The following is a 15,714-nucleotide window of genomic DNA, read 5'->3' as shown; positions in this document are numbered from 1 at the left end:
TTTCAAACTGCCCTTTTGGACCAGCTTTGGTTCCCCCCAATTTCGACATGTTTTTGGCTCTTCCCTGTCACAGGCACTTGGCCCACCTACACAAGTGAGGTATCATTTTTATCGGAAGACTGTCGGGAATGTTGGGTGGTATGAAATTTGTGCTGTTGCGGTGATCCCACATAGAAATGTGGGGAAAATGTGATTTTTTTAATCTAAATTTGAGGTTTGCTGAGTATTCCTGGTAAGAAAACACTGGGGGATCCATGCAAGCCACACATCCCTGGACTTCCTCTGGTGTCTAGTTTTCAGAAATGTATGGGTTTGGTAGGTTTACCTAGATGGCTGCTAAGCCCAGGACCAAAAACACAGGTGTGAACCCCCCATGACCTCCCTATGGGCACTAGACCTACCCACACAAGTGAGGTACCATTTTTATCGGGAGACTTGGGGGAACGCCGGGCACAAGGAAGTTTGTGGATCCCCTCAGTGTGCAGAACTTTCCATCACCAAAATATTAGGAAAAAGTGTTTTGGTTTGACAAATTTTGAGGTTTGCAAAGGATTCTGGGTGCCAAAACCTGGTGAGAGCCCCACAAGTCACCCCACTCTGAATTTCCCTAGGTGTCTAGTTTTCAAAAATTTATAGGTTTGCTAGGTTTCCCTAGGTGCCGGCTGAGCTACAGGCCAAAATCCACAGCTAGGCACTTTGCAAAAAACAGGTCAGTTTTCTTAGGGAAAATGTGATATGCCCACGTTGTATTTTGGGCCATTTCCTAATGCGGGCATTGGGTCTACCCACACAAATGAGGTGCCACTTTTGTCGGGAGACCTGGGGGAACACTGGGTAGAAGGAAGTTTGTGGCTCCCCTCAGATTCCAGAACATTTTCATCACCGAAATGTGAGGGAAAAGTGTTTTTTTGGCCAAATTTTGAGGTTTGCAAAGGATTCTGGGTAACAGAACCTAGTGAGAGTCCCACAAGTCATCCCATTCTGAATTCCCCTAGGTGTCTAGTTTTAAAAAATGTATAGGCTTGCTACGTTTCCCTAGGTGCCGGCTGAGCTAGAGGCCAAAATCCACAGCTAGGCACTCTGCAAAAACAGGTCAGTTTTCTTGGGGAAAATGTGATGTGTCCACGTTGTGTTTTGGGGTATTTCCTAATGAGGGCACTAGGCCTACCCACACAAGTGAGGTACCATTTTTATCGGGAGACTTGGGGGAAAGCTGGGTGTAAGGAAATTTGTGGCTCCACAAAGATTCCTGAATTTTCCATCATCAAAATGTGAGGAAAAAGTGTTTTGAGGTTTGCAAAGGATTCTGGGTAACAGAACCTAGTGAGAGCCCCACAATTCATACCATCCTAGATTCCCCTAGGCGTCTAGTTTTCAAAAATGCACAGGTTTGCTAGGTTTCCCTAGGTGCCGGCTGAGCTAGAGGCCAAAATCCACAGCTAGTCACTTTCCAAAAAAATACGTCAGATTTCAATGTAAAAATGTGATGTGTCAATGTTGGGTTTCCTGTCGCGGGCATTAGGCTTACCCACATAAGTGAGGTACCATTTTTATCAGGATACTTGGGGGGGAACACAGAATAGAAGAACAAGTGTTATTGCCCCTTGTCTTTCTTTACATTTTGTCCATCCAAATTCAAGACAGTGTGTAAAAAAAACATCTATATGAGAAATGCGCTATAATTCACATGCTAGTATGGGGATCATGGAATTCAGAGATGTGCAAATAACCACTGCTTCTCCTTATTTGTGCCCATTTCAGAAATACAAAGGTTTCCTTGATACCTATTTTTGACTCTTTATATTTTACCAAATAAATTGCTGTATACCCAACATACAATGAAAAGCCATTGCAAGGTTCAGCTCATTTATTGGCTCTGGGTACCTAGGGTTCTTGATGAACCTGCAAGCCCTATTTATCCCCGTAACCAGAAGAGTCCAGCAGATGTAAGGGTATATTGCTTTTGAAAAACTGACATCGCAAGAAAGGGTTACAGAGTAAATGTGGAGAGAAATGGCTGTTTTTTCACCGCAACCTCTAATATTGTTTTATTTCAGCTGTTATTTTCTGTAGGAAAACCTTGTGGATCTACACAAATGAACCCTTGCTCAATTCAGAATTTTGCATACTTTTCAGAAATGTTTAGCTGTCCAGGATCCAGCATTGGTTTCACACCCATTTCTGTCACTAACTGGAAGGAGGCTGAAAGCACACAAAATGGTAAAATGAGGTATGCCCCAGTAAAATGCCAAAATTGTGTTGAAAAATGTGGTTTTCTGATTCAAGTCTGCCTGTTCCTGAAAGCTGGGAAGATGGTGATTTTAGCACTGCAAACCTTTTGTTGATGCCATTTCCAGGGGAAACAAACCACAAGCGTTCTTGTGCAGACCTTTTTTCCCCATTTTCTTTTTTTTAAATACATTTGCGCTGAATTTTGGCTAATTTCTTGGTCTCCTCCAGGGGAACCCTCGAACTCTGGGTATCTCTAGAATCCCTAGGATGTTGGGAAAAAAGGACGCAAATTTGGGGTGGGTAGCTCATGTGACAAAAGGTTATGAGGGCCTAAGCGCAAACTGCCCCAAATAGCCACAAAAAAGGCCTGCCACCTGAGGGGGAAAAGACCTGGCACCTGAGGGGGAAAAGGCCTGGCAGCAAAGGGGGTTAAGGTTGTGCTGGTCCTAAGACCAAGCTACGACAGTCTGACTAATTTTACCTGGCTCTTGTGGCCCGGATGCAGAGGCCTGGTCCTGAATGTTGGAGCTGCGGGTGCTGAAAAATGGTACTTGTGACAGTTGGTCACTTGCAGGTAGAGTACTTGGGAGCCCACGGAGGGTTAAGCTTTGGTGGGCCCATGGACCAGCATTCACCAGGCAGAACAACTCCACCTAGTCTCAGCGTCTCAGGTACAAAGGTGTGCTTCTCTATCCTTGGTGCTGAAAAGGAGCTGCGGTTGCTGGTTATACCACTAAGATGGTGCCGGTGAGGAAACGGATGTAAAAACATGACAACTGAGCCACAGGTGACGTTGGCTGAAGGTGTTGCGGTGTGCCCTGAGGTAGCAGCGCCGAGTAAAGGTGGTTATGACCGGACTGGCCACCAACAAACCATGACAATGGTAAGATGGAGGAGACGCTATCTCCCCTTCTGGAGGTCCAGTGGAAAATGTTAGCCAGCTGTAATTTGTCATGGAGCTGGACTACACTTTCCACATTACACTGGACCACCTATCTTTGGGCAATCCCTTGGAGGGCCTGATGGCCAGGACGTGTTTGGATCCAGTGTGTACTTTTGACCCGAGTGTGCAGGGGAATAGTGTCATTAGTCTAAGGGAGTTTGTCTTTGCCTTTGGCTCACCAAGGGTTCCCTTTTGCTGGGGAAAGTGGTCTTTGGTCCAGGACAAGTCACAGTCAAGCAGTTCCAGGAGATTGCCACTGTTTCAGCCTATCATGCATTTTGTACATGGAGGTCCCTGTTGTCTTCATCGTGGGTCTCCTCTTGTCCTTCTGTTGCAAGTTTTTGCAGATCTGTGATTCTGGTGCCAATGCAGCCCCTTCAACCCTAGATTTTGAGGTATTAGAGGTGTGGGTGCAAGTAGCCAATAGGCTACTTGCCAAAGCTGCTAATCTGCTCCTGAAGTCACCATATTCGGTGGGTTGTGCATCTTTTCTACCCAGAACCCTCTATTCTGCCTCTTTTCAAGATGGCAGAAATCTTCCTCTGCTGTACAGACCAGACTGCCCACTGTAGAGGTGTGGCTAGCCTTCTGTGGGTGCACACCTTCTGAATAATTTTCCCGCCTGCCCGGGTACAAATGTGCCTGGGGCCGGGGGGCCGGCTTTATCCTCGACTGGGCGACCACCTGTTTGCATATCAGAGGCGGTCCGCTGTCTATAGCCCATCGCTTTGATGTGCTACTTCACTAGCCTTCGAGGGAGGTGTTACCTCTATCCCGTCCAGGTCATTGTACAGACTTCTGGGAGTGTTTGTACCTCTGCCCAGGTGGTCATAATCCTGTCTTAGCTGCAGTAGCGGCAAGCTGCCAGCCAGAGCACAAAAAAAGCATGGGTAACTCAGTGGGTAACCTCTAAGGTTGCTTTCTGGGTCCACGTCACATTGGCCTTAACACAAGATTCATGTCAGGGGTGAGATGTCACATTGGTTGATACCAAACATGACCCATTTAGGCTGTACCATAATGGAGCTGGTGACCTTAGATTTGTCCGGGTGCCAGCCCAAGTTATCATTTGGAACGTCAGTCAGTTACAGTAGACTTTAATGTCAAAAGGCCACCATATGGACATATAAGCGTGCACTTTTAATATAATGCACCTGGCCTCCTGAGCTCTGGAGGCATACCTTAGGGGTGACTTACATATATTAATGGCAGTGCTGGGGCTGTGCCACACATGGTGTAGGCACAGTCGAGTTCAAGCAGTTTGCACTGTTTATGCAGTCTGCAATGGCAAGCCTGCCGTCAGATGTTTGCTTGGGTCACGCAAGGTGGCACAATCAGTGCTGCAGACCCTAATAACCCCTTTAACACCCTTGCCATGGGAACCATATACCAGGGGCTTATAAAGGGGTTAAAGTATTTGGCAATAGGGAATACTAATTCACAGTTATCAATTCAGGGAGAGAGCACTTGCCCTGTGGTCTGGTTAGCAGGCTACAATGCACTCTCAGAGTCATTACTAAAAGCATATAGAAGAAAACGTGGGGGTTGACCATTCAAAAAGGGCACTTTCTTACAAACTGTAAATAAGGTTTGGGCAATGGAAGGTGCAAACTCAAGCTTGACAACCTAAACAAATAAAGCTAGCAAATGGAAAGCAGGAAAATGTAAGTTACAAACCACCAAGCCAATGGCAAGCAAAGGGCATAATTAATTTGTAGTTCAGCATTTTTGTCCCCAAAATGTTTTTAGCAAACCAGAAAACTGCGCTGTCTGGTATGCTACAACCTAAAAATGCCCCCCAGCATCACAATATTTGTGCATGAATTAGGATGAAGAAAGCCATCTTGGAATCAATTTTCCTTGTTAGAAAACCCTTTCCAACATTGCTCCTGCATGCATACACATGGTTCTTCGTGCATGAATACACCTGCAGTTGCATTAACATAAATACCTTATTTTTACAATTTGTGTTTTTGTTATTGAAAGAAACATTCTGTGCTGAACAGGGTATTCCAAATTGATGGTGCTTGGAGGAAAAGGCAGATTGGATTTTTTGACCAGACGTGCAGAGTGTAGATGTAAGTAGACATTTAATGAGCTCCTTTTAGCTTCCACAACATTCTCTGCATGGGCTTTTGGCTATTTTTGTAAATCAGTCAAGAGTTATAAGCTCCATAGCATAAAGAATCTCCCAAAAGCGACTTTGAACTGATGGAGTTATGGGTCCTATCAGGTTTATGAACATGTTAAATTTCTAAGTTTCCTGGGTTTCATACCACCTTTCAAGCAAGTACGGATTCAAATATCCTCATAGAAGGAATATAATAAACAAGAGCTGTTGCAGTTGTAGGTTCAATATTTAATTTTTTATGGTTTTCATTTTAATATTCTCTTTGTTTGCTATTTATTTGCTTTGCACTTTAGTCTCTTCTTCTTGTCATTGCTCTGTACTTATTATGTCACCATGTTCTTTGGAACATTCGGTGGGCAACTAGAATCGTGGCATTTGACCAGTGGTTTGCCTGCCCACTGGATGCTTCACTGGTCGTGGGTTCTTCTTTTCTCAAGACTGGAATAAACCATTTTGTTCACCACAGTGTCTCAGTGGCTTATTTATTGTGGAAGATACCAACATTTACTTTTTCCCACTACAACATTTATACATCACACAAAGCAGGGTTTGATGTGTTCTACTTGTATTCATTGATTTTTCCCTGTGCTTGTTATGACTTGGGTATTTATTGGTCTATAAAGTCAGTTCATCCATGGAAAAAAAGACAGAACCTGCTGCTCCTCCTACCACTGGCATACTTCTAATTGTGGTACATGTATTAAGGAGACTGCCTTGGAGATCCTGGAAAACATTGCACACATGCAGGGCTTCATCAGAGCCCTAATACAAGCCCAGAGCATGTTGGAAACATGGTAGCATATCCCAGCGAATGAGGCTGGAAGTAGTGCCAGAGAGAAGATACTGGTGTCTTGCAGTGCAAGGGACCCAGGAGTGGGTTCAGTGAGTAATACCTCAGTGGATAGCAGTGGGTTAAGGGAGATGGGACAGAAATACTGGATGAGCTAATAGCACTGACTGAAGGATCACTGATACCCAAAGACGGAGAGCCCCACATCAGACTGTTCTTCTGTCCTCACACCACCAGCTACCATTGGCAATAATCCATCAAACTCACATGATCTAAATCTATTGAGAAGAGTCTGTCAATTTTATTAATGATTTTCAAACTAAAATGTGTAATGAATTAACGTGCAAATCGAGTGACTTTTGAAAACTTTTGCTTTTTGGTTCTTATCTGAGTAAAATTCTAACAAGAAGCTGTAGTTATTTTCCATGATTTAAAAGCTTATATAAAAGTGTTTTCGAAGTTTGTGTAGATCTGCTCACAGCTACTCCTAGTGGGTTGCTGCGTTATATCTTACAAGGTCATGTTTTAACCAAGCATTGCATAAGTTGAAATGTCCTACTGTTTGAGAATGTTACTAATATTTGCTCTTTCCTGGAGGATGGAAGCGGGATGAAACAGTAAACGTTTCTTCCTGAGACAAGATATTCGAGATGCGATGAAACAATGGCGCTACAGACGAGACGGAAGAGGAAATGTTATTCTTGAAGAAAATGTTATAGTTAGCACAGATTTGCTGTGTTTTAGGTCATCAGTTTAGTTATTGATTGGCTGAAATGAAACCACCCCATAGATTTACCAATCATAAGCCTATAAGGATGTAGTATAACAGCTGGGGTAGAATTCTCTAGAGGGATTATTAGAATTAGTATTGTTATTAGAGTTTTGGAGAGCAGATTAGATCAGATGAGGTTCGACTCTGATGGTTTGAGACTTATTGGCTGAGTGGGTTTAGCTGTCGTAAGGCCTAAATCTTCTGATGACATAACTGATGGTGTCCCCCGGCTGAAGCAAGCTACTTGCTGTTTCTACATTTAATATTGGTAATGTATGTTGTTGTAATGTAGTATGTGTCTCTTTTGCCTTCTAGGTACCAGCTGCAACTTATGACTTAATTGCTGCATATTAATATTATTATTTTTATCATTAACTGAGATAAAGAGTTTTTCTAAATTTGTGTTACTAAATTCTTTTCACATTAAGCCCAACATGTTGATTCTCATTTGTGGTAAGAGAGGGAATAATTTGAAATGCTCATGACTTATTTTGAAATAATTTGATGCTGAACTAATGTATACTTTGCCATTATTACTGGTTTTTGTATTATTAATAGGTGTGATTCTTTTGGAGATAATTTGTTTAACTGTCTTGATCAAATTGAGATATATAAGGCGCTTTAACCAACCGCTATTGATCTTATATGCTTATCGTTTGTGCTTGAGAGTTATTTTTGTGACATTAGCATTGTTAAATAAGTCTATGAATTCTTCTTAATAAACTGGTGTGGTTATTGATTGGAGTTTAATATTATTGATTGTTATTAACCTTTGCTGATACGTTGCTCACTGATGACATCCCCTCAAACCTATGTTGCTTCGATCCATCGTCCTCTAGCGCAGAATCCACTATTCACTGTAGATAATAGATAGGATTCTGTGTCGCGTGTTAGCACTCCCGAGATCTACATCTATTGAGAAGAGTCCATTTTAGTGCTACTCGGGTGCATGCTTTGTGTGGGTTTCTTTTTTTTACATCCTCTGGATGACTGCCCCCCCACCTCATTCCCTATCACATGCCTGTGTTTAAAAAAAATAGAAAAAATATTTATTTTAGTATGAGGGCTCAACTACTAAAAAGTACTGCCAGACTGCCTGTTTCTTATTCGTGTTTTCACTATGGTTCTTTTCGTCTTTTTATCATTTTAATTTACTATTCTAACATAGTCATCTGTCATTCTGGAATGATAAATTAAAAATGGCTGACATGCATTATGACATGTACGGACGCATTGGCGTGCAGGTCCCAACTTATTAATGTTCGTGCATCATGACCCATGCCCCAGTGGCCATCCTGCAATATTTTTTTCCTACTAGAAAATCCATTTCAAGATTGCCAACAATGCACACCTATGCATCTTAAAGCATGTGCACGCCTGTAATTAGTAATAAGTATTTGTGAAGCCAACAGCTCGGCCTTATAGAACAGAGATCAAATAGCATTGTCAATGTTGGTTAGATGCAGATATCTGTGCATACCACCACCACCAATAAGATATAATGAGAGGTATGATTTAGATTATTATTATTGTCCGACAAGGGTCCGGACATATTGATGCATGACTAAGAAATAAAACCTTTCCAAAAATTAAAAAAATATATGTGTGGGCAAAATGCTTAGATATTTTGCACTCTGGAAGTACCACAGGTACACACACACATATACTGACTCACCGGCAGTATTCTAAACCATCAAATCACTGGGAGCAGCTTAACTATTTGCCAATAGTCATTAGAAAGAGATTGCTCTAATCTAGTTCATATCTGTCTTAGCTAGTTGGACTCATCAAGTCAAACAGCGCACATTCATAACCAAATGGCCTTCGTCACTAGCAGAGGCCTGCAAGGTTTGCCCCTCGCACCAAACCTATTAAATACTTACACAGCCCAACAGCATCTTATTTCGGACTTGCATACAACTGGACACCTTGCTGTTCATGCAGTCAACAGCTATCATAGCTCTCCCTTTGCCAGCAGACATAGCTTCAGGGCAATGCTAAGGCTGTTGCATTACAGCATATCTTCACCTTTTTTAGCGTGCCCATAAAGCTGCCTGCTTCCCTGCCCCAGGGAAGTGATGTTACATGAATGGATTCTGTAGCCCCTTAAAACCTAGAATGAATAAAAGATAAATATTTTGGACTCTATATTTTGTATTGCAGCATGGATGTCCATACACAGTATTACTTGTTATTGAATTAACTTTGTCAGAATTATGTGTGTGAATGGCATACCTGTGTGACAGGGCAAGTGAAGTTAACCTGACTTTGGGTTACAGCAATGTCTTCATCAAGCTGTTCAATGGTCTGCTCTTCTGCTGGATCTTCTGGTAGTCCAACTGAAATAAAATTAAGAAATTGTGACCAGGAGTTTTTATCAGTACCCATTCCTTTCAGCTGCCAACATTTGTCATTTAAATTGATGTGCTTAATCTTAATTTCTACAAATCTGTGTGTTATTCAGATCATGTCTATTTAAAATTAATAAAACTGTATGTGCCTAAATCTCTGCGGTTACTAGGTCACTGCATGAGAGGTAGTGGACATAGTGCTACTTCTGGGCCAAATCTGGCCCCCAGCAGAGGTAAAGTTGGCTAAAGATAAGAGGCCTAGAGGAAATACATCAAAAGACAAAAGGAAAAGCCTCTAGTGGGTCAAATTTATCACAAACTTTCCACTAACAACACCTCAATTGTTACTTGCTATATTCAAAAGATTTTCATACAATACTTGAGTACTCAAACATGGATACCTCCTACTGGAACACCTCACAAGATCAAGATATTTGATGCGTATAGAACATATATCTTAAAAACAAATTTATTTTACATCATTGAATATGAAAAAACATTTGATTTTTACACCATATAGAACAGGGGTCTCCAACCTTTTCTACTATAAGAGCTACATACATTCAGTGAAAATCACCTCGAGCAAACACCACGGTGTTTCCAGTTGACTGGCATCTTTACATTAGATGCCTATTTTCAAAAGGAATCAGTTTAAGGCTCTATACATAGTCCATCAGGCGGTGCATAAGAAAGGCCCCCAAATACTACAACATTTGATCTGTCCTTATAGTCCAAGGAGATTGTTACATTCCGCCGTTCTAGGGGTACTAAAAGTTCATTAGATCAAGAAATCAAGAAGCAGAGGACGATCTTTTGCATATTTAGCTCCACAATTAAGGAATGCTCTACCTGTAATAGTAAGAAAGAACAAAGATAAATCAAGCTTTAGGAAACAGTTTAAGATGGTTTTATTCACATAAGTGCTGAAGATTCAGAGACTGGCATGGTCGATCTGCCTGTGGAAGCCTATTGGGTAACCACGCTCTTTAGAAGTTCCAAGAATAGAATAGACTAGAATATGTATTTTGTAATATAATGGATCCATCGTGGTGGTATTTAGATAACATGTTTGATATTCAGCTTGTTTTTTGGCTCAGATATGCAATGTGTTCCTCATGAAATCAATGACAGTTCCACAGCTGTTTCTTCATAAATTTAGAAGTCCCCTTGGACTCACCATCAATTTTGAAGGTTTTTATAGCCCTTTCTGTTCCCACAACATATTTGCATTATACTAATGTTGACCCTCATATGGGTACTAATCCAGTTCTTTTTAATTTTCTATTCTTGATTTCTTGAGTAGACACACACAGCACTTCATTTTCCATTAAAAGTTGGCAGTGGTTTGTCTAGCCAGCCCACGTGACCTTTTCACCCAGCTCTCTCAAGTGTTTTTCATGCAGGCCAAGCAGTAACTTCTCCTTGCCCTGCAAATACACTCGGTGTCAGTATCTACACAGATCAGACTCCCTAGACCTGGTGACTTCTTTTTTCCAGGGGCCCAATTCATGGCAAGCACTGGAAGGCGTCATATCTCAAAACAGATTGAATCTTTTATCACTGACTTGCTGTATCAAAGACACAGCGTTTTTTTTCTATTAGCAATCTTTCGATTTTTTTCTCTGTTTCGGATGTGTCAGTACTAACACGGTCAACACCTGGTGATATTCAATATTTATTCGGCTGTTTTGCTAAGATATTGAAACATTTTAGTATCATACTGTGCATGTTCATAAAGCTATTTCGCCTACTTACATGGTGTAGTCATTTGGCGGGTAGCATTTAGCTATCTCTACTCACCTGTGAGTACTTGTCAATTTCTTTCTTTTTCTTTTTTTTTTACTTACGTCTGTCTTAATTTGGGGCTACACCGTTTTCTATGTGCTTGGACTCATTTTACCATAGCATTGCATCAGACTATCATACTGGCTGACTATATGCTTTCTGCATGTCATACACATACATGTGTTTATGTCTCTAAATTTCGGCACATACACTAATACACCAGAATGTTTTAGAGTAGTTTCAAAAGATTGATGGATTCATTTTCAATTATTACTTTTCATTATATTGTTTTTGAAGCGGTTTTACATATCCTTGTATTGCCCTGAGGAGGCCATGACTTGTCAGGCTGAAATGCATAGACCACATAGTATGAGAAGTCCATCTCGAAAATTGAAAAGGACAATTTATTTGTAGCTCACTTTCTAAATCCAAACAGATGTCTCATACAGAAGTTAACCAGAAGTCTCAGTTTGAATGGACTATTTCTAGACAGCTCACATTGGGAAACCATTTAATGACATTTGTATAAAACTATGCACTATATGGAAGGATGGTGTATAGCTTTTTAATTGCATTTGCAATGTTTTGGTCATATTCAATGATGTAAAATAAATTGTCTTTAAGTATATGTTCCATACACATCAGATGTTTTGATCGCATGATGAGTTCAGAAGGCGTTTTGTGCATATGTATATAAGTCTTTTTCTGACCACCTGGCAATTTCTTACCTCAGAGAACCTCACAAAGAGCTGATCATTCATGTGAGGGTCTATGGGGTAATCAATGTAAAAACATAGGGCTCTTTTGGGATTCAGTCGATGGAGTCCCTCCTCTTTCGAAACGGTGCAAAGAACGTTGGGGAAGCGATGGATTGCCCACTGTGAAACGGTGTCACAGTTTTCAGCAAAAAGTGTGCCCTGGTCCTCACCACTAGTTTGTCTGGGGAAAAAGCGGTGTAGGGTGGATGCATCAAAAGAGCCTTGAGCCCATTATTGTGACAGGTTGAAATGATCACAGTGAGAAAGACAGTTTTGAGAGTCAGAAGGTGCAATGGAGCAGTACTGCACTGGCACTAAGGCGGGTGAAAATGAGGAACACGAGGACCAAATTAAAATCCTACTGTGGCATCACAAACCGTTTGTGAGTAAATGTGTCAAACCTTTTAAAAAAGCATAAAAAAAGATTTAAACAGGGAGTGCTGCGGCGTGTTCCTTACGCACCAGACATGCAAATATGGTCCTTGCGTCCCTTTATCCAAATAACACACACAATGGTGATGGATAGGTGGCTGGCGAGAGGTTGTAATGCCCTATGGTATCTGTACCCAAACAACAGATTTATGACGCTCCAGGACACAGTGGAGACCTTTAATCTGGGTCAGGGGCAATTTCTACAATTTGCTAAGATGGCGGCCACTGCTCCTGGGATATAGCCCTCATAACCAGATATCCTCAACAAGTCTAGTACACTGGTTACTCTGCTTGATATGTAGGGTGGAAGTAGATTGACCTCCTTTCTATATAGGCCACTCAGCGACAATGTCCCACTATGCACGTTGAAGGTACAAGGTAGGTGGTAAGAAATGCTGGGAGCACAGCTTACAGACAAGGAGTGGGAAACTGTGCACACAGCAGGTCAGACCACCACAGCGAATGCAAGGTTCAAATGAATTTATTATGATGTTATCCACAAAATGTATCTCACTCCGGCCACAGTACATGACATTTATCAAGGGAGGGTCTCTACCTGTCCCCGATGTCTGGTCGAGCATTCAGACTTTTTACACATGTTGTGGGATGTCATGCACTAACTACCTTTTGGCAGACCAATGGTGGATTGGTTGAATACTGCCACGGGTTGAATGGTCGCAACGGATCCCAGACAATGCCTCTTAGGCTTACTCCCTGCCCGTAAGAAGAAAGGTTTGAGCTGGAAGTTCCTGGTGTTGGGGTTGACCCTAGCCAAACACAGGGTGGCCATTCACTGGCTTTCTCTGACCGCTCCTGGGGCACGAGAATGGATGAGGGACATAACTGAATGGGCAGTTGCTGAGGAGAGTTGTATGTACAAATGCTGGAGGGATAATAAATTGGCAGATGATTTGCAGGGCTGGGATGCCATGCTCGCTGAACTATGCTAACGGCCGGATGCTAGGCCACGTTTGATAAGCTGGGTAAGCTTGTGGTGGCAATGTTGGTATATTAGGGAGTAAGAATATTAGAATCTCGGAATATCTGATTAATATCGGTGCCTAGGGAGTGTGTGGGCTTGTCCTGCCTGAAGATGAGTCAGGGGCTAATGATGGGTGGACACATGATGGCTTGGTTATTCTCGCAGTTTCTGCTCCACAAATGTTTATGTCTTAGCTATGGTGGAGGGCAGTTGTAGAGGGCATGTTATGACATGCAACTGTTATGCTTGTTTTAATTGGTATGTTATGCTAATATGCCAATAAAGTCTATACAACAACATTAAAAAAGGTCAGCTGGTCCGGCAAATGCAAAAAAGCTGAAAGGACCTATATGTAACCTTTAATGGTGCGGTCCGTATTGCGGGCTATGCACTAGGTTACACACTTGTCCCAGTGCCCTGCATAAATGGATTTTGAAGAGGAGTGCTGCGAGGCATGGATAACATGCACAATCTCAGGAGGTAGATCAAACGCAGTCAACTGCAGCCCCTCAATCTCCATGCATGGAGTTGTAGACTGCGCTGGGCCGGGTGCAGAACCCTGCCTTATTGCTGCGGCATAAGATTCTGATGCAGCTAAGCCTAATTGGGTAACAGATGCTCATGCTCTAAAGCTTTGGGTACCAAACTCTTCTGGCCCAATCTGCAGTCACTAGGATGACTTGGGCCCAGTTGTCCCTGATATTCAGTACTCGGGGCGGAGAGACAGAGGAGAAAAGATAAACAGGAGTCCTGTGCTCTACTTTAGCCTGAATGAGTCTTAAAGAGAATCTTCTTGAGAACTCCAGCATGTTAAAGTTGTGACACCGCACATTCTCGACAGTAGTTAAAGATCTAGCCAATTGTTGGAAGACACCCTGTGCCACCCTAGCACCAAGTCTCTATTTGTGATCTGCCAGGTGTTGTCAGCTGAGTTTGTCTGACTTACCATTCAAAGATCCCACCAGGTGGTTCACAACCAGGGATATGCTTCAACAGTCCAGCCAACTCTAGAGGAAAAGAGCCTCTTGGTACATGACCCCCCCCCCGCCCTGCTTGTAGTAGTACCATATGGCAGTGCTGTTGTCCATTAGAACCAACACCACCCTCCCCTTGATGGACAACAGGAAGGTCTTCACTGCCATTTAAAACTCCAACAGATTGATGTGGAGCTAGGCTTCCCCTTGAGACCAGAGTCCTCTGATCTCCACTTCTCCCAAATGACCTCCCCAACCCAACAGTGATGCAGCAGCCACAATCGTCAACTCTGAAGGATAGCGACATGCCACTGGAATTGTGGCCCAGCAGCCACCACTGCCAGATCTTGTACAGTCTGTTCTGAAACCTGGATGGAATCAGACAGGTTCTACTGGCACTGGGCCTTCTGAGACTTTAGATACCAATGCAGTGGATGTGCCACCTGGGAAAGTTGACGAGAAGTAGGCAGAAGGACAGTCGTTAAGTAGTGTCAGAGCCACACCCACTGAGTTTCAGAAGCGAAACTCAAACATCGGTCACAGCTTAGTCCTGGACTTGCTGCAACGGATGGAAGACCCTGAACATCATCATATCCATGGCATCTGCTACAAATGGAAGGCTCTGAAAGGGAATCAGATGTGACTTTGGCGCATTAATAGTGAACTGCACAGATGAAATTGAAGTTGCTATCAATTGAAGTTGGTCTACTACTGACTAACGGGAGCCCGTCTTCAACAGCCAGCAGTTGAGGTAACGGATAACTACTATCCGTAACTACCGAAGATGTGCTGTGACCAGCACCATCACTCAAAAGGCACTGCTAAGGCAGAACGACGGTATGGCAAACTGGAAATGCTCCTGGCTTACTCTGAACTGCTGGTAACATTTGTGGAAATGCAGGATGGGTATATGAAAATACACATTGTGCAAGTCCAGGACTACCAACTATTCATCCAGACCAAAGACAGACATGTGAATGTGAGCATCATTAATTTTTCCTTCTGCAGGAAGGGTTTCGGAGGGAGAAGGTCTAAAATAGGATGAAGGCTTCCAACCTTCTTCGGCACCAAGAAATAGTGAGAACAGCATCCAGCACCTATTTCTGAGGCCTGCACCCTCACTACCGCATCTTTAGACAAGAGAGCATGCTCTTGCTGCAGAGAGATGGCTATTTGGTCCTCTCAAAACTGCTATGATATAGGTGGAATATGTGGTGTGTCCACAAGGAATGGAAGGACCTAGCTCTGTTGCAAGATTTGGAGGACCCACCTGTAGTAAACAAGTAGGCTCAATTATGTTAAACAACAGGTTTATTGAAGAGACTCCTCGCACATCACCTCCTCTCCTCAGATCCCCACTCGCTCTCACACCTCAACATTCTAAGGTGCACTCCCGGTTGTTCCACTCTTCAACGTTCTAAGGAGAGCATCTGGAGCATACCAACAATAAACATGGATTATAATGTAGCGGAAATACGTTCGTTAATTCTATGTTACATGACTGATGAATACAGTATGAGTAGATATACTTTCTCTAATGTGAACTACAAATATTGTATGAACA

The 15,714-nt window shown here is 42.6% G+C and overlaps 1 protein-coding gene across 2 annotated transcripts in view; it reads right to left on the bottom strand.

Moving 5' to 3' along the window:
* NSMCE2 (NSE2 (MMS21) homolog, SMC5-SMC6 complex SUMO ligase) overlaps window positions 1-15,714 on the bottom strand; it is a 665,833-nt gene that overhangs the window by 55,952 nt on the left and 594,167 nt on the right. For both annotated transcript variants that reach the window (XM_069220735.1, XM_069220737.1), the window contains one exon: window positions 9,104-9,207. In XM_069220735.1, coding sequence (XP_069076836.1) covers window positions 9,104-9,207 — 104 coding nt within the window. The remainder of the gene's footprint in view (window positions 1-9,103; window positions 9,208-15,714) is intronic.

Source organism: Pleurodeles waltl, chromosome 2_2 (genome assembly GCF_031143425.1).
Source record: "Pleurodeles waltl isolate 20211129_DDA chromosome 2_2, aPleWal1.hap1.20221129, whole genome shotgun sequence".
Taxonomy (NCBI): Eukaryota; Metazoa; Chordata; class Amphibia; order Caudata; family Salamandridae; genus Pleurodeles; species Pleurodeles waltl.
Note: the sequence above shows the minus strand (reverse complement) of the source record. Positions and strands in the feature narration are given on the sequence as shown.